The sequence below is a fragment of the Diceros bicornis genome, chromosome 16 (assembly GCF_020826845.1).
Source record: "Diceros bicornis minor isolate mBicDic1 chromosome 16, mDicBic1.mat.cur, whole genome shotgun sequence".
Lineage (NCBI taxonomy): Eukaryota > Metazoa > Chordata > Mammalia > Perissodactyla > Rhinocerotidae > Diceros > Diceros bicornis.
The window spans coordinates 52,854,051-52,880,955 of record NC_080755.1 but is presented as its reverse complement, the minus strand read 5'-3'; the positions used below and the strand labels follow the sequence as shown (position 1 = coordinate 52,880,955).

The 26,905-nt window shown below is 33.6% G+C and overlaps 1 protein-coding gene across 5 annotated transcripts in view; it reads right to left on the bottom strand.

Annotated features, from left to right (window-relative positions):
- The window catches only part of RELCH (RAB11 binding and LisH domain, coiled-coil and HEAT repeat containing), a 115,572-nt gene that overhangs the window by 73,142 nt on the left and 15,525 nt on the right, over positions 1–26,905 (bottom strand). For all 5 annotated transcript variants that reach the window (XR_009222465.1, XM_058557259.1, XM_058557260.1 and 2 more), the window contains exons 2-8: positions 17,860–17,949; positions 9,710–9,781; positions 9,543–9,598; positions 9,324–9,437; positions 1,553–1,756; positions 1,356–1,447; positions 429–722 (exon numbers count right to left, since the gene is read on the bottom strand). Coding sequence is in view for 4 of the 5 variants with exons in the window: in XM_058557259.1 (XP_058413242.1) it covers positions 429–722; positions 1,356–1,447; positions 1,553–1,756; positions 9,324–9,437; positions 9,543–9,598; positions 9,710–9,781; positions 17,860–17,949 (922 nt within the window). In the remaining variant the exon portion in view is untranslated. The remainder of the gene's footprint in view (positions 1–428; positions 723–1,355; positions 1,448–1,552; positions 1,757–9,323; positions 9,438–9,542; positions 9,599–9,709; positions 9,782–17,859; positions 17,950–26,905) is intronic.

The window sequence follows — 26,905 nt, the reverse complement described above, 5'->3', positions numbered from 1 at the left end:
AATATTAGTAATGGAAGCAGACCAGAAAAAAGGACTAGGAGCAAAAACTATTCCTCTCTTTAGCATAGGCAACTACGCAGTATCAAAACCTTCTTCTGAGGCTGATAATGATGGAAGAATAGAGAAAAGGTAAAAAGCACTGGGTAAAAGTGTTTACAGCAACAAAGAACATACATATTATTTATGTGTTTAAGTACCTGGCTAAGATAGAACCTACTCCATTTATGGTTTATTCCTGTTTAATGTAATTTAACTTAGTAATTACTTTGTGATATGTTTTTTTGTGACATGTACTTTACTTGTGCTAAGTTCAAGCCAAACGTAAAAATTCATACATCTGATCTGAAAATAAGAACTGAAGCTCTTCCAGTGTGACAATGTACTGAATAGCTAAAAAATGCATTTCAAAATACAGGATGCATACTAACCTGTTGGGTTTATCAAAATGGACTGTGTTTTTACTTGATGGAGAAGAAGATGGCATTTCTTCTCTTTCTCTCCTGGGGAAAGAATTTGGGAAATTCTCTTTAGGAATAGTGGAATCAACTTCATCTGATTTTGAAAGATGGATATTCTTGTTTTTTCCCTTGTCTGAACTACTTATAACTGGATTCTGTCCACTGTCTTCAGAGTCTTTGTGGGGAAACTGATCCAAAGAAGGTTGAACAGAGTCACAAACTGCTGGGATGGCAAAGTGTTCATTTTTGAGGAAGTTCATTTCACTATAGAAAGAAAGAGAAGTTATCAGAGAACAACTGTATTTTTTAAAACTTTGGCAATAGCTTAAACCTCATAATGGGTTTAATGCTTTAAGAGGGTAACATATTAATAGAAAACGCTTGGCAACTGATTAATCTTTTCTGGACCATATACTCCAAAGCTTCATATACCTAAAAGCATAGTGACAAACACTTACCAACGAAGCATAAAAATGGCCTTATAACCTCTGATTTGGATTAGCACTTAACTTTCTTTTCTTCATTTGCAAAATGGGGATAATTCCATCTAACTCACAGATTATAAGAATTAAATGAAATAAGGAATGGGAAATATATACAACACTATATGTGAAGGAGTTATTTTATAAATATTGACACAACTCGGGGGAAGTAAAAAGTACCTTATTCCTTGGTTCCAAGACATAATTGATTGTATGATTACTACATTGACTTAATAACTTTTTTTGGGGAAAAAGGACATATTAAAAATTTAAGTAATTATAAGACTTTCTTTCAGAAGTATTAGAATATGAAAAATTAAGTCATAAATTAAATGTTATTTCATATATTTATATAATCTGCCAATTTCTTTAAAAACTTTAAGAGGTTTTTTAGAAATGATGATTAAATACTAACCTTTCAAGTCTTCCGATTTGCTCCATCAAGGACCATTTCTCACTATTTAATAAACTAATTTTATCTTCTAATTTCTGTACTAGCAAGGAGTTCTAAAATCAAAATGGGAGAAAAACAGAAACTCAAAATCTCACAGTATGCTTTTACATAATTTAAATACTTTTTGTGGACTTGACTAGTTAGTTCATATCTCTCACCTGTACAGTCTGAGGAGTTTCAAGGGTTGGAGGAAGGTTGCCTAAAATTGGTGTAAGAGCCTCTAATTCATCTTCTTCTACTCCACTGGCTACATCCACAAGATCTTTCCCAGTCACTTGATGATTTCCAAAATCTCGGTAGAGTTGCAGTAAGTCTGGAGGTTTTGGAATGTTTAATCCTACATCATCCCACAGTTCAAAATCCTAAAAGATAAAAAAAATCTATGAGGCAATTTTATCCTGCATTTTTGAGATTCATTTTATTCCTTATTGCTAATATCTTGAAAACCCAACATAATCACAATTTTGTTGTAATGTCAAAGTGTATGTTCCAAGTGAGAAAACATCACTCCTAAGCCTACTTTACATGTTCCACTGTCCAATATTATTCCTATAAATTTCCTGATATTCTAGGTAAACAGGTTTCACTGTCTTAGACGTCAAGATGATACACATACAATCTTTTTTTTTAAATCTCTCACAAGTGTAAACTCAACTTTAAAGTTTGTGTTAACTTGCAAGCTTGTAAAATATGTTTAAATATTTGCATGAAGTCATAGAACATGTCTAGATTAAGAAAGTCTTAGTTCCTAAGTTGTACCTATTATGTGTAAGTAAACTAATTGATAGCATTAACTTTGTTCTTCCTTTCTTTATTATTCCAACCTATATATATATTTAGTGTAACCTCTGGTGGAAAAGCAAGCAATTTAATCTGCTTGTCTTCTAGCTATTTGCAGCTAATTTATAATATTGAAAATGCTTCTAGAAATTTTCAGAATCCAAACAGCTGCTCTTTGGTTTGCTGTGTATGAAACACTCTCTTGAGTTCAATCTAACACAATTTTATTATTAAAGTACAAAAAGGCATAGCACCACAAGCCTTCTATAGGCAGAGATATATATTTTTTTTCGGTGAGAAAGATTAGCCCTGAGCACACCTGTTGCCCATCCTCCTCTTTCTTGCTGAGGAAGATTGGCCCTGGGCTAACATCTGTGCCCATCTTCTTCTATTTTATGTGGGATGCCTGCCACAATGTGGCTTGATGAGCAGTGCGTAGGTCCGTGCTGGGATCCAGGACTGCGAACCCTGGGCTGCCAGAAGCGGAGCGCACACACCTAACCACTACGTCACCAAGGTGGTCCCCAAGGGTAAAGATTTTTTTTTTTCTCAATTATTTATTTATTTTGCCCCCAAAGCCCCAGTAGATAGTTGTATGTCATAGCTGCATATCCTCCTAGTTGCTGTATGTGGGACGTGGCCTCAGCATGGCCGGAGAAGCAGTGAGTCGGTACGCGCCTGGGATCCAAACCCGGGCCGCCAGCAGCGGAGCGTGCACACTTAACCGCTAAGCCATGGGGGCCGGCCCAAGATTTTGTGAAGAGCTTTGTCAAGTTTCAGAGTAATCAATCACATGCAAATACATTGTCCTACCACTCTTTCTTCCTCTAATACATCAGAATGTCGTACTAATTTGATATCCTATAACTTATTTATTTATGAAACCCTCTTTGAGAAACTATGGCATATTCATTTGAATGTTCTAAATGTGATACTCTTAATCCTTTGAGGGTTTATTTGAATAATGGGAATAGCTATTTTTGAGGGTTAAATCTGAGGCAGATATAAGACAAGTATTATGAGTGGGGGCTTTGGAGAAAATCAGACCCAAGTATAAATTTCATAACTGTCTCTGTTACTACTGTTAGAACTTAATTTAAAATTTAAACAGGTCATTTGTAAAGTGGGTATAATACTTATCTCTTAGGGTTTTTGTAAGGAAAAAATAAAATGTCTATTAAGGCCTTACCACAGTGCTTAGCCTACAAGAATTAAACAAATTTAAGCTTTTTTTAAAATTATAAAATGAATATTATACATATTATTCAAATGTCCATTTATCTATCTATATTCATCTGATATTTATTACCTATCTACCCTGTGCTTAGAACCAGGGATAAAATATCGTCACCATTAAGGGGCTTTCACAATTAAAAAGTGGGGACATAAAGAAATAGGTAGAATCTAAACGATTGAAGAACTGTCAAGAATGCAGAGAAAGGAGTCAATTTCTGTCTTGAGGTAGGCGAAGGAAGTCTCTGAAGGGTGATGACCTGTGCACTCTCTTGGAAAAGGTTTTGGTATTTACAAGGCATATGGCAATGAGAGGATAGGGGAACTAATTATTTCAGAGACAAGGGGAAAAATGAGCAAAAACACAAAGCTCTGAAAGAATCAGATATGTTCAGGGAGATGCCAGCCCTTCTGTTTGGCATGATTATAATGAATATGCAAAAGACAATGTTGGAGAGGCAGGTAGAACGATAAGCTAAAAAGAAAGTTGAGAGTGCTTATAAATTTGGTATTGTTAAGGAAGAGTTAAAGCAGAAGGCAGGAGAGATGACTATGTGATAAACAGGGAGAGATTAGGAAAGTGGAGATATCAATAAGGTGAAAAAACAGATATAGTGGGAGTAAGGAAGTGACCAAGTCTGGAGTGGCAGTGGGAGCATGGTAATTTCCTATAGTAGAGCTCAGGGCAATGTCGCTGGGCGCCAGGGAGCTTCTGGTATTAGATTGTGAGATGGCCCATCATCTACTTGGAAAATAGGGGAAACAGGGTTCTCAGTGAAGAGACAAGTTTTATTTAGGGCAAAAAGGACATTCTGAGGAGGTGTTGAAAATACAGAAAGTTTATTCATGATTAAATAAAAGTTTCAAATAGCATAATAGAAAGAAAGGGTGGGGAGTAAATTACTCATAAAAGAAAACTGGCAGGAGGGAAGCAAAAGCAGTATGACAATGATTGTATGCAGATAAAAATATGAGAAAACTATCAATAAATATTTATTGAGTGCTTACTATATATTCAGATACAGAGATGAACAAGAGATTCTTTTAGCCTCAAAGAGCTTATAGTCTAGTCAGGGAGACAAGATAATTTCAGGTAATGAAAAGTGCCATTACGAGGATAAAAATGGGGGTATATGATAGAAAATAAAATAGGGTGAGACTTCTTCAAAATTCTTAAATTTTGGCTAGAGGCTGAACACGAAAGGAGGGCTTTAGACAGCACTGGTTCAGGCCAGCTGAAATTAGCACTAAATGTCGCTTAATGGTTAAAGAACAGGTTATTGATGAGCGCTTCCACTGCCGTTCTTAAAAGGCAGCTTTACTGAGGTGAAATTAACATACAATAAACTGCAAAATTTAAATAAATACACCAGCTAATTTAAAATGTACAATTTGCTAAGTTTTGACATATGTATACACCCCTGAATAGATCACCATAATCAAGAAAATAAACTAGTTGACTCCCAAAAGTTTTCTTGGGCCCAAAGAAATCCTTCCCTCTTATTCCTCACACCTGCCCTGTTCCTGGGCAAACACTGATCTGTCACTGTGTGTTAGTTTACCTTTCTTAGAATTTTATATAAATGGAATCACACAGTAAGTGCTCTATTTGTCTAGTTTCTTTCACTCCGATTAATGATTTTTGGATTGATCTATGTTGTTGTATCTATCAGCAGTTCATTCCTTTTTACTGCTGAGTAGTATTCAACTGTAAGGATATACTAAAATTTTTTATCCAATCACCTACTCTGGGACATTTGGGTTGTTTCCCAGATTTTAGCTACTATAAATAAAGGTGCTATGAACATTGTGTAGGAGTCTTTGTATGGATATACGCTTTCATTTCTCTTGGATTATAATGTCTAGGAATGGAATGACCAGGTCATACAAGTGGTGAATGTTTTAAGTTTTTAAAGACTGCCAAAATGTGTTCCCAAGTGACTGTATCATTTTGCATTCCCACCAGCAATGATGAGATTTCCAGTTGCTCCACATCCTTGCCAAGACTTGGTACAGTCTTAGATATTCTAACAAGTGTGTTGTGGTATCTCACTGTGATTTAATTTGCATTTCTCTAACAGCTAAAGATGCTGAGTATCTTTTTCATGTGCTTATTTGCCGTTCATGTATGTTCTTTTTTGAAGTATTTATTTAAATTTTTTGTCCATTCTTTTAAAAATTACATTTTTTTCTTATTATTGAGTTTAAAGAGTTCTTTATATATTCTAGATACAAGTCTTTTATCAGATACATTACTTACAAATATTTCACCAATCTATGGCTTATCTTTTCATTTGCTTCAATGTGGCTTTCAAAGAGCAGAAGTTATTAATTTTGACGAGAACAAATCTGTTGAAGGACATTCTACTTTTCCTGTCATATCTAAGAAATCTTTGTCTACCTTCCAAGGTTGCAAAATTTTCCCTGTTTTCTTCTAGAAGCCTTTTTAGAATTTACATTTAAATCTATGATCCATTTGAATTAATTTTTGTATATGGAGTGAGGTATGGTTTGAAGTTCATTTTTGGGGGCATATGGATATTAAAGTGTTGTAGCATCAACTGCAAAAAAGACTATCCTTTCTGTATGGAATTTACTTTGCATTTTGTCAGAAATCATAAGATCATCTATGTATAAGTCAATCTCTTGACTCTTTATTATGTTCCATTGATCTATTTGTCTATCTCTATGCCAATAAGACACTGTCTTGACTATAATATCTTGAAGTCAGATAGTTTAAGTCTCCCAATTTTGTTCTTCTTTATTAAAGTTGTTTTGGTATACTAGATTCTTTCCATTTCCATATGAATTTTAGAATAAACTAATTAATCTCCACAAAAATGGTGGTGAGATTTTGATTGGGATTGCATTGAAAATACAAATGAATTTGGTGAAACTGATAGTTTGACAACATTGAATCTTCTGATCTATGAGCAAAATATATTTCTTTATTTATGTCTTCTTTAGTTTCTCTCAGCATGTATACCAGTTTTCAGTGTACAAGGCTTTATCAGATTTATCCCTAAGTATTTCCTATTTTTTGATACTTTTGTAAATGATGTTTTTAAAATTTCAATTTCTAATTGTTGCTAGCATACAGAAATACAATTGAGTTTTGTTTCCTGATCTTGTATCCTATAACCTGGCTAAAATCACTTATTAGTTTTAGTATCTTTTTTGGATAGTGCACAGGATTTTCTACACAAGTATCTATCAGGCCACCAACGAATAAAGACAGTTTTATTTCTTCCTTTCCAAAATGTGTGCCTTTTATTTCTTTTTCTTGTCTTGTATTGGCTAGAATCTTTAGTGTGATGATCCAGAGAAGTAGTGAGCGCAGATATCCTTGCTTTGTCCTTCATCTTTCACCATCAAGATGATGTTAGTGATAGGCTTTCTGTAAATGTCTTTTATGAGGTTGAGGACATCCCTCTCTTTCTCTAGTTTCTTTAAAGTTTTTATGGGTTATAGATATTTTTTCCACATCTTCTGAGATGATCATATGATGTTTTTTTCTCTTTTAGTTTCTTAATATGGTGAATTACAATGGTTGATTTTTGGATAGCAAATCAAACTTGCATTACATGGATAAACCATTTGGTCAGGATGTATTAGCCTTTTTACATATTGTTGGATTTGATACAGTAAAATGTTATGTAGAATTTCTGCATCTATGTTCATGAGGGAAAGGAGCCTGTAACTTTTTTTTCGCTTGGGATCTTTTTGTCTGGTTTTGATATCAGAATTATGCTGGTCTCATAGAATGAGTCTGGAAGTATTCCCATCTCCCATTTCTAGAAGAGTTTGTAGACAAGTGGTATTACTTTTCCATCAAATGTTTGGTAGAATTCACAAATCAAGCCATCTAGTCCTGGAGTTTTCCTTGTGGGAAAGTTTTTAGTACAAATTCAGTATCTTTAATAAATAAACAGTTCTTCAAATCTACTTCTTCCTGAGTTAGCTTTGGCAGTTATCTTTTTTCAAGTAAAGTTGTTTATAAAATTCCCTTTTTATCCTTTTAATATAAGTAAAATCTGTAGTGATGTAACTTTGCTCATTCTAGATTCTGATAATTTGCTTCCTCTCTCTTTTTTCCTAATCAGTCAGGCTAGATGTTTATCAATTTTATTGATTCAAAAAATCAATTTTTTGTTATACTGATTTTTTTCTATTGTTTTCTGTTGCCTGTATCATTGTTTTATGCTGTCATCTTTATTATTTCCTTTCTTCTGCTTACTTTCAGCTTCGTTTAGTTTTCTTTTTCTAGTTTCTTAAGGAAGAAGCTGATTTCATAGCTTTGAAATCTTTCTTTTCTATTATAAACATTCAGTGTTATAAATTTCACCATAGGTACTGCTTTAGCTACATCCTGCAAATTTTGACATGTTATGTTTTCATCTTCATTCAGTTCAAAATACTTTATAATTTCCCTTTCGATTTCCTCTTTAACTTATGTTATTTGGAAATACTCGATTACAAATATTTAAGGATTTTCCATATATCTTTGTTACTCATTTAATTTTATTGTGATCAGAGAACATACTTTGTATACTTAAATCCTTTTAAATATTACTTAAATCCTTTTAAATATTAAGACTTTCTTTATCATCCATATTATGGTCTATCTTGGTAAGTGACTCATATGTATTTGAAAATATGTATCTGGCCTATTGAAGGATAGAGTGTTTTATTAATTTTACTTACATCAAGTTGGTTGACAGCACAGCACATGTGTTCCATATCCTAACTGATTTTCCATTACCTTTTCTATCAATTATTCAGAGAGCAAGCTTGAAATCTCTAGTAATCTGCCTTTTTAATAGGAAGGATAGAGCATTTACATTTAAATGGCTGAGATTTAAATCTACCATCTTGCTATTGTTTTCTATGTGTTTCATATACTCTTTGTTCCTCTTTTTTTTCTTTTGCTGCCTTCTTTTTGGCCTCTCAATGTTTCTCACATATACACCATTTTTCCTATTCATTGTTTAGTTGATCATTAGCCTAAATTTGTGACTTAGGTTAATCATAAAATATGATTAACCTAAAATATAATCATAATATAGTGTAATATCTATGTAGGTAAATATTAGTTTAATGTCTTTGACATAGTTCAATAAAACTACCATTTAATAAAAATTAGCTAGATAGTTTATTAATTTTATTGTATTTAGTTTTTGCCAAATACATTACAATAACTGAGGGAGTAACTGAACTATCTCCCTTACAGAACTTTTATTTTTGCTAAATGATCTAGGGGATATTTTATGGACCAATGGAATACACTCGATTCAAAATCATGGCCTCCTCATTTCTACATAATAAACTCTTTGGTATTTACTTTCCTAAGCGCAAGATTCAAACTGATCCATTAGCCCTAAGAAGTCAAAATATTCCAGAGTTGGGAGATAACACTGAAACAAGCCATCATTTCTTTGCTTACAAGATTTTATCAGGAAGATAATGAGGTTCTAAAATTGGCTCCTATTCAGATACACCTTATATTCTCACTCTCACCCAAAATATTCTCTCTTAATTGTTGTTATCTATTTATCTATCATCTTAATTATTATAGTGCTATTGAGGAGGTTTTTAGTTAAACTGGTTTATAAGTATACATTAATCTGTACTACCAAGTAAATGTTTTAAAGTAAAAAAAAAAAAGCACATTTTATAAATACATGCAAATATGAGTAGATTATATAGTTACTGGGGAGTTGTAAAAAGCTACCTGAAAAGAATGACAGTCTTTATGTAGAAGAGGAAAACTATAAGCCAAAAGAGTAATAGACTGAGCAGGCAAGTAAATGTCATGTTTGGTAACTAGCCTTATAGAATTTTACTACATGGATAAATTTTTAAAAATTAAAGAAACTAGATAAAAGAGAAAATAAATAAATTATGTTAAAACTGTACCTGATCATCATTTTCATCAGAAAAGGTTATTGATGTAAGCTTGTAGTTATTCTTCAATAAAAATTCGTTGACTAAGAAGTTTAGAGCTCTCTTTTCAAGAGGTTTGATTGGCTCCTGGCGGCAAAATAAAAGACAGATACAATATCGTAAGTTTTCCTCCTTCAATACTTGTGCTACCATTTTATGTGGAAGATACATTTAGATCTGTCATTCACTCACCTGAATTTCAGGACTTGATTTGTAATTTTTTCGTTCCTGTAAAGGAACTTCGTGTTCTGGTGAAAGAAAATATAAATAATATTTTACTATTTTACATTTGAAAATATCTCAGCTACTTCTACATTGTCAAAGTAGAAAAAGGCTCAAAAAAGTTTTATGTACACCACCTGCAGCCTTTGTCAGGTTGGCTCGGAGGGCCTGAATGGTCTCCTTGGCTTTCCGTAGTTCAAACTCCAGGACTGGACAGGGATTTGGAATAAACATACACAGCCATCCAACCAAGAAAAGGGAAACAAAAATAAAAAAATAAAAAGCAAGGATGGGTATGAAAAAAAAATACAATTTGTATTGAAAACAGAAAGCATGCAATCTTTATGAAACTTGTGAACGCATGCAGCAGAGTTGATTTGCAAGCAAACTGGTGAATGTTTTCCATAGTTTTAGAATTCAGGGGACTAATGATCAAATGTTCTAGCTGTCTGACAAGGAATAGCACTATTTAAAAATACAATCTGTGGCGTACTTGCATTTAGGTAAATAAAAGTGTTAGTAATCTGGGTGCTTCTGCTTCACTCAGTCTAGGTAAGAAAACACAATGGAATGTTTTCAGGTGACATAATTTTAGGGGAAAAGATAAAAATTAGATGAAGTCCAAGCAAATATACTTAACGAAAACCTTAGGATTAAAAAAAAAAAGGTATTTTTAAATGCATTATCTAGAATAATGTTATAAAATCAAGACACAAAATGTTAGTGAATATATCCCTTCCTTACAATGTTGAAGGAATATGGTTTAAATACTTAACAAATGTTGGGATGCCTATAAATTTTTCTACAAACAAGTGTAAGTTTTCTATAAACAAGCATAGATATATTAAACACATATCCAAAAAAAAGTTCCTAGGGTTTTATTTTAGGTTTCATTTAAAGTCAAAGGGTAGAAATAGTTTATCTTTTAATTTCTAATTAAGATCATTCTAAAGCAGATAATTGTGTACAATTCTAAAAGTGTAGTTCTCTAAGGCTATTAAGTAAAATTAAGCAGAATTTCAAAGTTTCTGATAACTCTTCAAATGGATATTTGTTCATGTTAAGAGGTATTATTGAAATTCAAAGATTTCTCCTGTTACTACAGAGTCTGATTCTAAGAGAAACATGAATACTGAGGAAACATTTTAATAAGCTCTTTAAAATGTTTCATTATAAGCAAGAGTTCACTATATGTGTCTTAACTGGAAATTTTCTTTAAAATATGTAACTACTGCTCTGAAGAGAAAGCAAGATAGATGTGGAAAAAGAGCCATTTCCGTGAAGTAAAGCTCTGGGAAAACTAAGCGATCTTTGTTGCAACCAGATATTAAAAAATTATAGTATTTAAACAGTTCTGCATAAAAATTAGCAAATTAAAAAATTTAAAGAAGCAATTTTTTCCTGATTGACTAACAAACAGAAAAAAAGAACTTGGCAAATGAGATGCTCTCAGAGACAACAAAGCTATAAAAATATATGGAAAAATAGGATTCACTCAGTTTGCATATTTTCATTAAAAACTTAAGATGTAACTGAATCACATCTAGTACATGAAGACCAATTATTTTGATGCACAGAATTTCACTGCAGCAACATGGAAGCACAACTAAAAATCAGAGGACATGTATGTTACTATTTCTTTTTTGGTAGTTAGCAATGCTGATCTGCAAACATTTCTGTGCAACAAAGTTAAAACATTTTCCCTAATACTTGACACTTCTGGAAACTCTTCAAGTTTGTGTTTAAAGTCAGACCGCACACATTCAGTGTGTAAGGGAAATACAGAATAGGATTACTGTTTTTTTCTAAATTTCAAAACTCTAGGCAACTGATTTTGATTTAAAAATACTTAACTATACCTTAAGTAAAATGAGTATACATATTATGTTTAACATCACTTACAATTTACTTAGACATGTTACAGAACAATTGCAGATCAGAAATGCCCTGCACCAGAATGAGAGAAATACGAAAAAAATAAATGAAAAAAAAAAACCCAACAAACTGGTTAAAACACAAACTGAAAAACTCAAACTCAATTGGTGAAAGTTTAGGTGACCAAGAGGAAAACACTGAATGATCAAGGCACAGAAAGCCAGAAAAACCCATGTCAGACGGCAAGAATTTATATTTTTATGTACATTCACATATACGTTGCCAAATGTCATTAAAAGTAACCAATGCTTTGAAAAGATAGTGCTTATCAAAACGAATTCACTCTGCTGCATGTTTCTTAATATACAATATAGACTTTAAAGGACAAAGGCAAATCTTTGAAGATATAGTACATCTCTATAAAGTAATTGCAGTTACATGAGAAAGTTTCACAAGAAAGGTCTGAACAGCTATGTTACACATATAGATATTTGTTGTTTCTTTACTAAAAAAATATTGGATTAAAGCTCAAAATTAACTATTCTGTAGTGAGATACATTGTACCAAACAACCTCCAAGTATTTTTCAAATATTCTTCATAAAAATGTTTGAGGATGTTTATGTTCTTAAAAAACACTGTAAGAATCAACTACCAACTGTCCACTTCACTATCCCAACCCTCAACTAGCCCAACTCTGCTGAAAGCAATTTTACTGAAACTAAAGTAATAACTGCAAAGATGTAGGCAAATTTTAATATTGCATATTACAAAATTATCAAAATAATTAATGATTAAGTCAGTATCAGCAACTCTAGATTAGTTGAAAGAGTTATTTCCCAACCTTGGGAATAATACTGGCATTATTGGATAATAATAATATTGGTATTATATCAGAGGTACTTGAGTGTTTGAAGATTATGCTGTAATGACTTGGGAGATATACAACTGACTATGTGGAGACACCAAAGGTAAAGTGTTAAATTTCAAAGCAAAAAAAATATGAATCCTTTGTTGCCCTAACTCAATATATACTGGTATTATCTTGAAATATTTGCTAGTCTTAGTTCATTTTGGTATGAAACTGAAAAATATTATTTTGGAAGATCTTTCCCATAACACTGATCAGAGTCAAGTATTTTTTCATTCCCATTCCTGTTCACTACTGAAGAGTTCAAATCAATAGGTCTGAGTCAAGGGCTTTGCCATCTTCATAGCAGACATGAAATTGTCTTCCTTCCAGTCAGAATTTCCTGTTTTGTTTTTTTTTTTTCCCTGAATAAAAGGTGATTTGATTTCATAATAAAACACTACTTGTCCATCTTTAATACTTATTTTATTATCCCACAAACAGTTCTAGGAAAAGGAAAAATTATTCTAAGAATATGAGTTAGAATAAAAATCCATTCCTAAAATACAACAAAAATCCTAAAACAGTACATCATCACCCCTCCTGGGTTTAGAGAATCTCCTGTCTATCACAGACTTAACAAAGGTAAGGTACTGTCAAGCATGACTTAGTAGACAGTGAGAAATAAATGAGTGGAAGGAAGCAAGATGCCATCTCCATAGATTGTAGACATTTAGTTTTCTATATTCATCTTAGTGGGAAAAAAATCCTCTTCCCCAAGCCTTAGAAGAAAAAAATTATTCTTATTACTATTCCTCCTGTTCAGATCTCTTACAGATTCCTCTACCACTCATCTCAAAGTTGGCAGTTCTCCGGGTGTCATCCTTGGCCCTTTTTGAAAATTACTCTACATACTCCACTGGGATGATATTCCCTCTTATGGTTTTAACTATCACAAGTACTCTGAAGATTCAGAAATCTTTAAACCTTTTCCCCAAGATACAGACCTACCTAATTATCTTCTGGATATGCCCACTTGAATGTCTCATAAGTTTTGAATTCAATCCTATCTAAATGAGTTTCATCATCTTCCTCTCAAATCTGCTCTCTCTTCTCTTCCTGCAGTCTCCCTCCATTAATGGCACCACTGTCTACCCAGCTGCCCAAACAGGAAGCCTGGAGACTACTCTTCACTTAACCTTTGTACTTACTCTCACATTAATTAAATGTCCAAGACATATTGATCCCAACCCTTGAGTAACCCCCTAAATAACCATTCATCTCAGTTGTCTCTGCAATTTCCCTAGTTCAGATCTTTATGACTTATTATATAAATTACAACAACCTACAACAACTATATTAAAGAATTGTTGCCTTTAAAGTCTTGTTGGAGCATCTATCCTATTTTAAATCATACAAAATCATAAATAAGATTTAAGTAAGGTTTGAAATAAGAAAAACAAAAAGTACTGCTAATAGGAAGTACAGATATCTGTACTAGGGGAGAAATATATAATAAGAAGAGAAATAGGCTTATTTAATCCTGGTAAACCTGGATATGTATGCTGCAGGCCAATAGCTAAGAAATGAGAGGGCTACTAATGCTGCTTCTTACCCAGGGGAAATGGACAGTTATCCCACAGGCAAAAATCTGAATATCATTTTAGAATGCCTACTAGATTATATAACCTTTATAAAGGCTTCATATGTCTATCTTATTGATTATTGTGCTCCAAAACAGCATATCTTGACTATACAGTAAACACTCAACAAATATTTGTTGACTGAATGGCCATTCCAATACTTAATGTCATATGTAATAAATCTGAAATATGACTGATCTTACCAGCAGTCAGGAGTGTCCTTCCCTGCAAATTAGAAAGCACAGCTTTTGTAGTTCTCTAGATCCCAACATAAAAGTTAAGGTGTGAACTAGAGAAGTAATACAGTAACAGGCAGAGATGTGAGAACAAAAAATATCAGACAGTCTGATGCTAACAGATGAATCATGTGAACTTGAGACAGGGATAGAGGTAGTTCCAAAATTAACAAGGTCCTTATCACCGTTTCCAAAGTATTGAACATTTATTTATATTACAGATATAGACATGTTTCAGTAAAAATTCCTTAAGGGCAGAAACTTTATCTATTTCATGTTTCTAAACCTAGTGCCTAACATAGTACCTAACACAAAGCAGATACTCAAAATGCCTAAAATAAATTAAAGAATGGCAATCCTAATATTTAGAATATAGATGTCCTTTGCTATCTTTAAGAAAACTTGAAAATTTAAGAGGCACACTGTACACGCACCAAGTAACACTAGCTTTGTTTAATAACATACAGAAAGCCTTTTCCTAAAAAGTCAGAGTAAGCTCATTTTGATTTGGTATCTACCAGTCCTTAAATCATTTTTACGTGAGAATTTACACTATTAAATTCAGAAATGGAAAATATTTAAAATGAAAAGCTTTTACAATTTTACTTCTTTTAAAAGAAAATGGCTATGTTGAAATAGTCTTGTATGGGAAAGACAAGATTCTGCTATCCACGTGAATGTACAGATGGGTCAAAGCTACAGCCTGGTACTAAAAGATAAATTGTGGGGTATGTGTTCACATCCTGATCTTGCTCCTTACTATATGGAGGCTACTGGGCAAACTTCTCAATCTTTGTAAGCCTCAGTTTTATTATCTATAAAATAAGGATATCATGACCTAGTATGTAGGATTGTTAACAAGATTAAATAAAATATTTTAAATAGAGCACCCAGCACAGTGCCTGGCACAGAGCAGGAGCTCAATAAACATTTGTTCCTTTAGAGATCTCTTCCTCTTTGAAGGAATACCTGCACAGACTTGAAAAAATAATCGGATTTTTAAATTTAGAGAAAAGATAGTAAGAATGATACTGAAAACAAATGTCATACCTATTTGTCTCATAAACAGCAAAAGCTGATTAAAGGTTGGAGCAGACCCTACATTTGCGTGGTGGGGCAATGGACTCAATATCTGTGTTATCTATAATCTCCTTCTGCCCAAGACTGGTATAGGAAAATAAAGAGATTTTTGTTCTTTCTCAGTGAGGTTTACATGTGATCCAATGATAGATGACAGGATAATTATATTTTCTGGATTACCGGTCTTTGGATAAGTTTTTAAGTTACTACCAATGGTTAGCAAAGAGTCAAAAATCTTTTTGGAAATGAGAATTGTGATTAATTGAAACTTTTCTGTAAAGTTTCACCCATGTATCACACATTTGGTTCTATAATAGGCTATATAGTATAGGAGCACTAAAAATCCAAAAGCTATTCTCTTGGAATCACATATGTTTTCCCTCCCTTACCCAATGAAGATGAAAGACAGCATTTATTTATATATTAACATTGTATAGCAATCAGAATTACTTTAGCTCCCTAAACGTAGAGAGTATAATCTTTAGATTAAAAATATAAGATCAAAACTATCATGTTATTTAAAACATTTTAGTTATGCTTAGTTATAACATTTTGCTTTTACATCTATAATGTTTCCTCAAATTAGAAATACTAAAATACCTAAATAATGAGAATTAATGATGAATCTCTTAAATTTAACTAAATCTAAAATTTAGGTTTTCAAATGGAGATTAAAGAAAGGAAATAATTATGTGGACAATTTCTGGGTAGGAGTTATCTTCTAATATGTAACCATTTGGACAATAATACCATATACAAAACTAGGTATATTTGGTTAGTCTCTAATAAACTAAAATACCACATATTTAATATATAACAAAATATATAATATTTAATAATTACTATATATTTATACATAACATAATGCTACTTAAATGATATAATTAGTAGGATAAATTAGTTCTAAAATGATTCAAATAATTTTCATTTGATTTGCTAATTTTTAGATATTACTGATGTGATTAGCTGTTTTGATACAGCTGTCAATAAATGATGCTTATGACTAAATCATGATTTGATATAGGGAGCTACATTAAACTCTTCCAATGACTTCCCTATTCAATTGATATTGCAATTGTTTACACTGTTGAATCCTCTCTTAGCTTCTGTTAAACTAAAAACAATTACATCACTTTTTTTCTAACTCATATAATACTGAGATTTTTAAATACTTGCTATCTCTATTCTTGAGCAATGAATCAAAATCATATATTGGAATGTCACTTTTAATCAGGTCAAAACTCATCCTTCATGCTAAAGGGTGGCATATGGTACAGTCAACTGTGGGCTCTGTTGCTGGGCTATCTGCATTTGAATCCTAGCTCTGCAACTGAAGTCTTAATCCCTCTAAGTGCCTCAGTTTCCTGGGGAGGGTGGGGGATGATAACAATTCTGTAACTCAATGAGTTAATATACATTTAGAACAGTGTTTAGAATGGAGCAAGTGCTATATAAAAATTAGCACTCACTTTTATTCATAATGACCATGACAGCTAAACATTTGGTAGGTTTTAACAAACTTCTCTCAGTAAATGGAAGAAAAAGTCAACAAAGTTGGTCAAGAGAGGAATCCACATTATGAGTGTTTCCTGACCCCACAGTCCCCCTATAGGCTCCATCTGTCCCATGTGGCATCTCTCCTGTTCAGGAGCACCCACCATTCTGATAGATATCAAAATTCCTAACTGATATCTCTCTGCTTTCCCCACCTCTCTCAGAGCCAACGTCCTATGAAAACTACAATTCCTACAAGGCACTCAGGAGTGACTTCAATGACAGATAGTCACAGCCTTGAGGCACCAGAAAGGTACGAGACATTTGATACTTAAGAAGCCTGGTAAATTCCAGAGTGGACCCCCAGCAGAATCCAACTGGACTCATTTGATATGGGCAGAACACAGTAGGTACAAATTGGTCTTCTGAAGTCCCTACAGATCCAATGGTGATGCCTAGAAGGTAGAACTGGTAGAAAGATAGGGAGGGGAAGGATACTGGAATGAGTAACTAAGCAACTAGAAAGGATGTTGGTCTTCTTATTGGAATAGACAGGTCCTGGAGGCCCCTGCTGTACCAAGCATTAATCTTTTGTTTTCTGGATCATAGGAAAGTCAAGAGAAGTTTCCAGAGAGATGCCGTGATGGCTAGGGAGCACCCAAGGAACTCAAGACAAAGTTTCATTTGCAAACCAGCACAGAAGTATTTCAACCAATTTTTAACAATCAGTAGAGTTGCTTTGGTATACAACACCTGAACATCAATGCTAGTTCGGAGAATTGAAGGACTGAGGAGACCAAGGTCTCACTAACTTTGTACTGAACCATGGCTAACTTAAACCTGTTTTATAACTACATGGTTGTAAACTGTTGGCTACAAGCAGAACTCAGCAAGCTGTAGGTGTGTATAACCAGAAACTCACAGCATCACTGGAAGAGGAAGTTAAGGGTTGGGATGTTCCCTGCAGGCAATAAATTAGTAACATAAGTTTGTATAATAACTATATAATTATATTCACATACCAAATTGTAGAAGGAAGAGAATCCTTCAAGTCATTTTATTATTTCTGGAATGTCAAAGAACCCAAACCTGTCTTTACAATCTTACTCACCTGCCACTCTCTCATCCGTTTCCCTGTTACCATCATCTGAATATCTTGCAAAATCTAAAGAATCAAGGGTACTGATGCTCCCAGCTCGATCTGTAGTAAAAAGAAAAATAAAAGAATTAAACAGATTTTTATTTAATTGTCAATATAAGGGACTGGAAATCAATTACCTAAGATTATTTCCAGTTAATAAAATTATGATTCCAAGATCTAGGAATTCTATTAAAACAATAAACTAAGGGGAAAATGCTCACATAAATTAAACTACTTTAAAATAACTCAAGCTTCCCTGCCCAAATCTCTGGCTAACTCTTGAACAATGCACACACAGGGCATATTGCAACCAGCCCAGCTAAAGACAAAAAAAACTGGAATGAAATTTGAGCTGCTGCCTGAGAGTTTGCAGATTGAGTCCAACAAGATAATTTTCTACTAAAAAAACAAAAAAAACAACACTGAAAAAAAAATAGAACAGAATCTTGTCTCTACAACATAATGCACATATTGTCTACCACACAGTCCAAAATTACTTGATACACAGAGCAGTAAAATGTGGCCCAGTCTCAAGAGAAAACACAATCAACAGGGACCAACCTCAATGTAATCCAGATGTTGGAATTAGTAGACTAAGATTTTAAAATAGCTATACTAACTATGTTCAGTAAAGGAATATATACACACAATGAATGAAAGGAGAGGAAATCTTAACAGAAGAAGAGAGAATATAAAAAAATACCAATGGAAATTCTAGAACTGAAAAATAAATATCTGAAATTTAAAATTCACTGCATAGTTTAATACCAAACTGGAAATAACAGAGAAAAGAGTCACTGACCTTAAAGACAGATTAACAGAAATTATCCAATTTGAAGAACAAAGAGCAAAAAAGAATAAACAGAAAATTAACAGAGCCTCAGGGACCAAAAGGTCTGACATATGTAGAACTGGAGTCAACAACAGGGGAGGCAAGAGATGGAACAGATACAAATTCAAGAAGCTCAGAGAACACCAAGGAAGATAAAGAGAACAAAAACTTGGGTACATCATAATCAAATTGCTGAAAACCAAAAATGAAGAGAAAATATTAAAAGCAGCCAGAGAAAAACAATGCATTACATATAGGGGAACATCAATTTGAATGACTGCTGATTTCTCATAAAAAACCCATGAAACTAAAGGCATCCAGATTAGAAAGAAAGAAGTAAAACTATTTCTATTCAGAGAGGATATGATTTTGAATATAAAAAACTCTTAGGGAATCCACTAAAAAATAATTAGACCTAATAAATAAGTTTATCAAAGTTGCAGAACACAAAGTCAACACACAAAAGACAATCAAATTTTTATACACTAGCATTGAACAAAGCAAATATACAAAAGCAAAATTAAAAAAACAATTTCATTTCCAATAACATCCAAAAGAATAAAACACTTAGGAATAAAATTAACAATAAAAGTGTAAGACTTGTACACTGAAAACTACAAGACATCACTGAAAGAAATTAAAAATGATCTAAATAAATGGAAAGATATTCCAAGCTCATAGATCAGAAGATCCATGTTAGGATGGCAATAACCCACAATTAATATAGATTTAATGAAATCCCTGCAATCCCTATAAAAAATCCTAGCTGGCTTTTTCTTGCATCTTTTATAAATATTGAGAACCTGATTCTAAAATTCACATGGAAATGAAAAAGTCTCAGAAAAGCCAAAGGAATCTTGAAAAAGAATAAGGATAGAAGAATCACACTTTCTGATTTTAGACTTAAAGAATAGTTTTTTCAGCAAATGGCACTGGGACAACTGGATATCCACATGCAAAATAAAGAAGGTGGAACACTATTTCATACCGTAAGTAAAAATTAACTAAAAATGGATCAGAGACCTAAATGTAACTTTTAGCAGGAAATGTGGAAGCAAATCTTTATGGCCTTGGCTTAGGCAATGATTTCTTAGATACAACACAAAAGCATAAACAATGTGGCAGGCAGAAAAATGACCCCTCACAGATGCCCACATCCCTAATCCATGGAATCTGTGAATATGTTACCTCACATACAAATGGAATTTAGGTTGCTAATCAGCTGAACTTAAAATAGAGAAGTTACCCTGGATTATTCAGGTTGGCCCAATGTGATAGCAAAGGTCTTTAAAAGTGGAAGAGGGCCACAAGCCAAGGAATACATGTAGCCTTTAGAAGCTGAAAATGGCTTCCCCTAGGGACTTCAGAAAAGAACACAGACCCGCTGACACCTTGATTTCAGCCCATTTAGCCCATCTCAAGACCCATTTTGGATCTCTGAATTACAGAACTGTAAGATGATAAATGTGTGTTGTTTTAAGCTACCACCTTTGTGGTAATTTTTTAAGCAGCCATAGGAAACTAATACAAGTGATAAATGAATAAACTGATAAACTGATTTTCATCAAAATTAAAAACTTTTGTACTTTAAAAGTCACCATTAAGAAAATGAGAACATAACTCAAAGAATGGGAGAAAATATCTGCAAATCAAGCATCTGATAAGAGACTTATATCTACTAAATATAAAGCACTCTTATAACTCAATTAAAAAAAAGAGCACAATTTCGAAATGGGCAAAAGATTTAAATAGGCATTCTCCAAAGAAGATATATGAATGGCTAACGAGTACATGGAAAGATGCTCAACATCATTAGTCTTTAGGGAAACGAAAATCAAACCACAGTAAGTTACCACTTCAAACCCACGAGATGGCTATGATAAAAAAGAGAGATGATAACAAGTGTTTCACAGGGTATGGAGAAATTGGAACCCTCATACATTGCTGGTCAGAATGTAAAATGGAGTGGTACTTTGGAAAAGTTTGGCAGTTCCTCAAAAAGTTAAACATAGAATTATCATATGACTGAGCAATTCCACTCCTAGGTACACACCCAAGAGAACTGGAAACCTATGTTCACACAAAAACTTGTTCATGAATGTTCATTAACAAATTATTCCCAATGGCAACAAAGTACAAACAAAACAAATGTCCATCAACTGATGAACAGATAAATAAAATGTAGTATATCCATACAATAGAGCATTATTCAGCCATCAAAAAAAAGAATGAAGTTGGGCCGGCCCCGTGGCTTAGCGGTTAAGTGCGCGCGCTCCGCTGCTGGCGGCCTGGGTTCAGATCCCAGGCGCGCACTGACGCACCGCTTCTCCAGCCATGCTGAGGCCGCGTCCCACGTACAGCAACTAGAAGGATGTGCAGCTATGACATACAACTATCTACTCGGGCTTTGGGGGGAAAAAATAAATAAATAAAATCTTAAAAAAAAAAAAATCAAGTATTCATATATGCTGCAAAATAAACCTTGAAAACATGCTAAGTGAAAGAAGCCACACACATAAAGCCATATATTGTATGATTCCATTCACATGAAATGTCTAGAATAGGCAGATCCATAGAAACACAAAATAGATCAGTGACTGCCAGGGGCTGGTGATAGAGAAGAATTGGCAATGACTACTAATGGGAACAAGATTTCTTTTAGGAGTAATGAAAACGTTCTGAAATAGGGAGTGGGGTTGATTGCACAATTTTGTAAATACAGTCAGGTGTCACTTAATGACAGGGATACGTTCTGAGAAATGTGTTGTTAGGCGATTTTGTCATTGTGCAAACATCATAGAGTGTACTTTCACAGACCTAGATGGTATAGTCTACTGCACACCTAGGCTATATGGTACTAATCTTATGGGACCACCATCGTATATGCGGTCTGTCATTGATGGAAATGCCATTATGCAGCCCATGACTGTACGCTGAAAACTACTGAATTGTACATTTTAAAAGGATGAATTTCAGTATATGAATTATATCTTACTTTAATAAATAGACAAGACAATACAATTGTTGGTCAGGATGTAGAGAAATTGGAACTCTCATATATTGCTGGTGGGATGTAAGATGGTGCAGCCACTTTGGAAAACAGTTTGGCAATTCTTCAAAAGGCTAAATATAAGAGTTACCATATAACCCAGCAATTCCTCTTCCATCCAAGAAATGAAAACATATGTCCATACAAAATCTGTTACATGATTGTTTATAGCAGCATTATTCACAAGGGCAAAAAAATGGCAACAACCAATTGTCTATTAACTGATGAATGGAGAAATAAAACGCAGTATATTCATACAATTTAATGTTATTCAGCAATAAAAAGGACTGAAATACTGATACATGCTACAACATGGATGAAGCTTGAAAATATTATGTTAAGTGAAAGAAGCAAGTCACAAAAGAACCACATATTGTACAATTCTATCTATAAGAAATGTACAAAATAGGCAAATCTATAGAGGCAGAAAGTACATCAGTCGTTTTCTAGGGCTGGAAGGTGGAGGTGAATGAGATGTCCACTAACAGGTGAGAGATTTCTTTTTGGGGTGATGAATATGATCTAGGATTAGATTAGATGATGGTTGTACAACTCTCTAAATATACTAAAAACAAAGGAATTGTACACTCTGAATGAGTGAATTTTAAGATACTTAAATTCTGTGTAAATAAAGCTATTAATTAATAAAGAAAGGAACAAAGTCTTCAGAGTACGAGAAAAACTGCAACTCAAATTCTATATCCAACAAAAATATCCTTCCAAAGTGAAAGTAAAATAATCAGTTTCGTAAATATTTTTCACAAAGGCCCTTGTGCCCCAAGATCCTCCTAAGAGTTTAGGAGGAAAAAAATGTGTGTGTGTGTGTGTAATATCTTAGCTATTTATAGTGCACATCAGTATATCAAAGATCCATAGAAATCCTGATGCAAAGCAAAACAAAAGCTAGCATTTCCCAAAATCATTTGTCCACCACATTCCTTTTTTGGGTAATACCTATTTATTAGCACAAGGAACTAATGTTACTCAGAACACATTTTGAGAAACGTTAAGCTGCTTTCCCCCTCTTTAGTTTCTGTAATATAAAAATATCATATTCACTTGTTAAGGGGAATAATGCTTTAGAACAGGGTTTGGCCAGCTAAGGCCTGGGCCACATGTGGCCCGAGGCCTGTTTTTACATGACCCCCAAGCTAAGGGTGGTTTTTAAGTTTTTAAGGAGTTGTTACCATTCATTCATTCGCTAAGCATTTATGGAGCACTTACTCTGTGCCAGGTACTTTTGTAGATACTGTGTATATTAGCAGTGAACAAAACATATGAAGATATAGTATGCCAAAAGATGATCAAGTACTATGTAGAAAAGTAAAACAGTGGAAAGGGGAAAATTAATTTATATAAAAACACCTCAACTCTTATTAGATCTCTGTGATGCAGTTTTTTTTTGTTTTTGTTTTTGTTGATCAGAAATTTCTTGTCTCTTAGATCCCACTTCACTTTCAGTGACTCCCAGATCCAATGGGGCTATGGAAGGCTTCAATCAGAAAACATTTTAAACAGAGCCCTAAAGAATAAATGTCCACCAAGTCAACAAATGAAAGAAAGAATAAACAAGTGTATGGAGTTTTCAAAGTACAGGACAAGTTTGGTGTATATAGTAAGGTTATAATGTACAGAAGCTCCAAGGGGTCAGGCAGGCTAGGGTGTAAATGACCAAGAAGGACATTTTATAATAGTTTATAGAAGTGAACCAGGATGTAAATAAGATAAATTAATAAAATCAATTACAAAGGGATTTGCTTCTATATTAAATTTTACACATGCAGAACTGGTTATTGTTGAACACTCTGCTTTTCGGGTGATTCCTCCTGGGGAAACACTAAGTCAGCCTTCTACTCTTTCGAAGATAATACAGGACTGCTTAGTTTTCTTACTCAATGAATTGTAGGATTCTACAAGTGTTGGGGTGCTTATTGTAAAAATTTATCATGGTTTTACTGTATAGGAAACAATAAAAGGAAATAGAGATTCAAATATTCAAATCAGAGAAAGACTTATTGAACTGCATTTAATACCTGAAAATACTTAATACCCTATTACTATTTGTCAGGCACCATCTTAAGGGCAGGGAATTCTGTGTCAGCAAGACTGACAAGGTCCCTCTTCTTAGAGAATATTCTAGTGGAGAAGAGAACAATCATTAAGTAAAAAAAAAAATTCAGATAATGATCAAAATGGTATAAAGAAAATGAAACAAGACAAGGTCAGAAGCATAGGCAGTTGTAGGTTGGGGTGCAATATTAGTGTGCTCAGGGAAAGCCCTTACTGAAAAGGTGAGACCAGAATGAGGTAAAAGGATTTTAGGTAGACCTGAGTCGGGAAAAACAGAGGCCAGTGTAAACAATTTGAAAACCAGTGCAAACAGTTTGAATTTTATTCCAAGTACAATGGGAAGCAAGAAAAACACACATTTTTAGAAAATCATTTTGGTTGATGTAAGGAAAGTGGTTTGTAGAGAGACCAGCTGAGAGGCTATTATAGTCATGTAGGTAAGAGATGATCAGATCTGGACTAGAACAGAGACAGCAGTAATGTGAGAAGTGGTCAGATTTGGATTATTACTTGATGTAGAATTAACATGTCCTGGTAATGAAATGGATGGCATTTAAGTAAAGAGAGAAAACAAGATGATTCCTAAACACTTCATTTATTGAATTTGTAATATGGGATGCAAAGGGTGAATGGAAGGGCTTCAACGGTTCTGTGTTTTAAGCACATGGTAGTGGTGGGGAGAGTCCTTAGCTTTCACTAGATTTTTAAATGTCCCTAAACAGAAAGCACTATGTAAACATTCTCTCATTTAAATGAAGAAATCAAAGCTGATACTTATTAAGGATGACATATTTAGCTGATGCAAAAAAAGGGCAAATGACAGGCTGGGTCAACTCTTTTATTAAACTGTGCTACTTACTGTTTATATATTGATCTAAGGAAATAGATTATTTGTGTTCAGAAAGCACAATCTAGACAAATGAATGCAAGTTATAGGAATACAGATTTGCACTCCACATAGGGCTCTCCCACTTCCTTTTTTTTTTTATTTTTGTGAGGAAGATCAGCCCTGAGCTAACATCCATGCTAATCCTCCTCTTTTTGCTGAGGAAGACTGGCTCTGAGCTAACATCTATTGCCAATCCTCCTCCTTTTTTTCCCCCAAAGCCTCAGTAGATAGTTGTATGTCATAGCTGCACATCCTTCTAGTTGCTGTATGTGGGACGCGGCCTCAGCATGGCCGGAGAAGTGGTGTGTCGGTTTGTGCCTGGGATCCAAACCTGGGCCGCCAGTAGCGGAGCGCGTGCACTTAACCGCTAAGCCACGGGGCCGGCCCCTCCCACTTCTTTTTAAAGCACTTAGTACATGCCATTAATTGAAATGGTTAACTCTTCATACAGAGCTATGTCATTATCAATGTACCACTTATCTTCAAATTCCTATTAAGGTGAACTAAGTGAAATTCTATATACAGCCCTCTTAGAACACTATGCTTCTATCCAGAGAAGCATTTAATTTCCCTGCAGTTTAATTATATCTGATAAATAATAACTTGCTATTATTAACTTATGTTTTTAGACAACATAAAACAAAAATAATGACAGATAACCAAATATTACAGTACTCCTTATTATAGCATAATTTCCTTTAAGCATAAGCCAAGAAATATCAAATAATAATAGTAACCACAGAAGTCTCAAAAGTTCACATGATAAATGGGCTGAACTCAGGAACGCTACTCAGCAATTAAAAAAATCCAACAAACTACTGACATATGCAACAACATGAGTGAATCTCAATACTTTATACCGAATGAAAGGCTTATACAAGAGTACATACTGTATAATTTCATTTACATAAAGTTTTAGAACAGGCAATAGTAATTTTGTAGAAAAACTCATAATAGAGGTTCTTGGAGTCGGGGGCTGGAAGGGGTGGGAACTGACTGGGAAGGAGCATGAGGGAACTTTCTGAGGCGATGGTAATGTTCTACATATTGACAGGAGGAGTTTGGGTTATCACAGGTGTATCCATTTGTTGAAACTCATCAATGGTATACATAAGACGTATATTTTATTGTCTTTAAATTTTACCTCGAAAGAAAAAAAATTCTAAATATTGAGCTCTAACTAATGATATGAATGCGAAATAATTTAGAGAAAAGTATACTGATATCTGCAACTTCATTTGAAATGAATACAAAAGATAAGACGGATTTTTGGAAGAATTTAAAGGTTGGAGAGATGTACAGGCATGAGATAAAGCAAGTATAGTAAAAGGTTAATGGTAGAATCTAGATAGTGGGTAATGGGTACAAAAATTTTTTTCAATTTTCCCCTTTAAGTTTTGAAATTTTCAAAATAAAATGTCGGAAAAAATAAAACTTGGATGTACAGAGGAAAAAAACAGTTAAACACTGGTCAGTATCCATTGGCTCCTAGAATTTAATAATTAAAGTTGTAATACTGGGAAATAGCTATTATTTCTTAGTGTCTTAAAATGACAAAAAAATTTTTCTGTTTTCCCTCCACCGTTTGAAATTTAACCAAAGCTAGACAATGAGTCACAAAAAGGACATAAATACCAAAATATAGGTAAACTTTTTACAAGGGTTTTTACTTACACATCTTTTAAATAGGTAAAAATACAAAATGCTAGACTGGAATAAACCACTGCCTGATAAATAACTAATATGATATATTATAAAATAGAGTTCCTAGATCACTATATATATAGTATCTAAAATTTCCAGCTCTTTAAAAAAAATTAATCTAACCACTTTTCCCCAATGTTTTGTATCACACCATAAATAAAGAGCTTTACCCTCCAATTATATATACATGTCATAAAAAATTATAATAATGGTACATAGAAATCTAGATAAATCATCCCAATCCCACTAAAATTGGGAATAAGATCAGATATTATTAAATTTTTCCCCAGTATTTCTAGATATTCTTTTTTCCCATGTGTAAGTACGTGTGGACATTTTTGCAAAAATAGAATGGATATATACAATTTTGTATCTTGCTTTTTAAAAATGAAGCTTATATAGTGAGAATTTGCCATATCATTAAGGCTATTACATACATATTGCTTCAACTGCTTTCCAAAATAATTATACA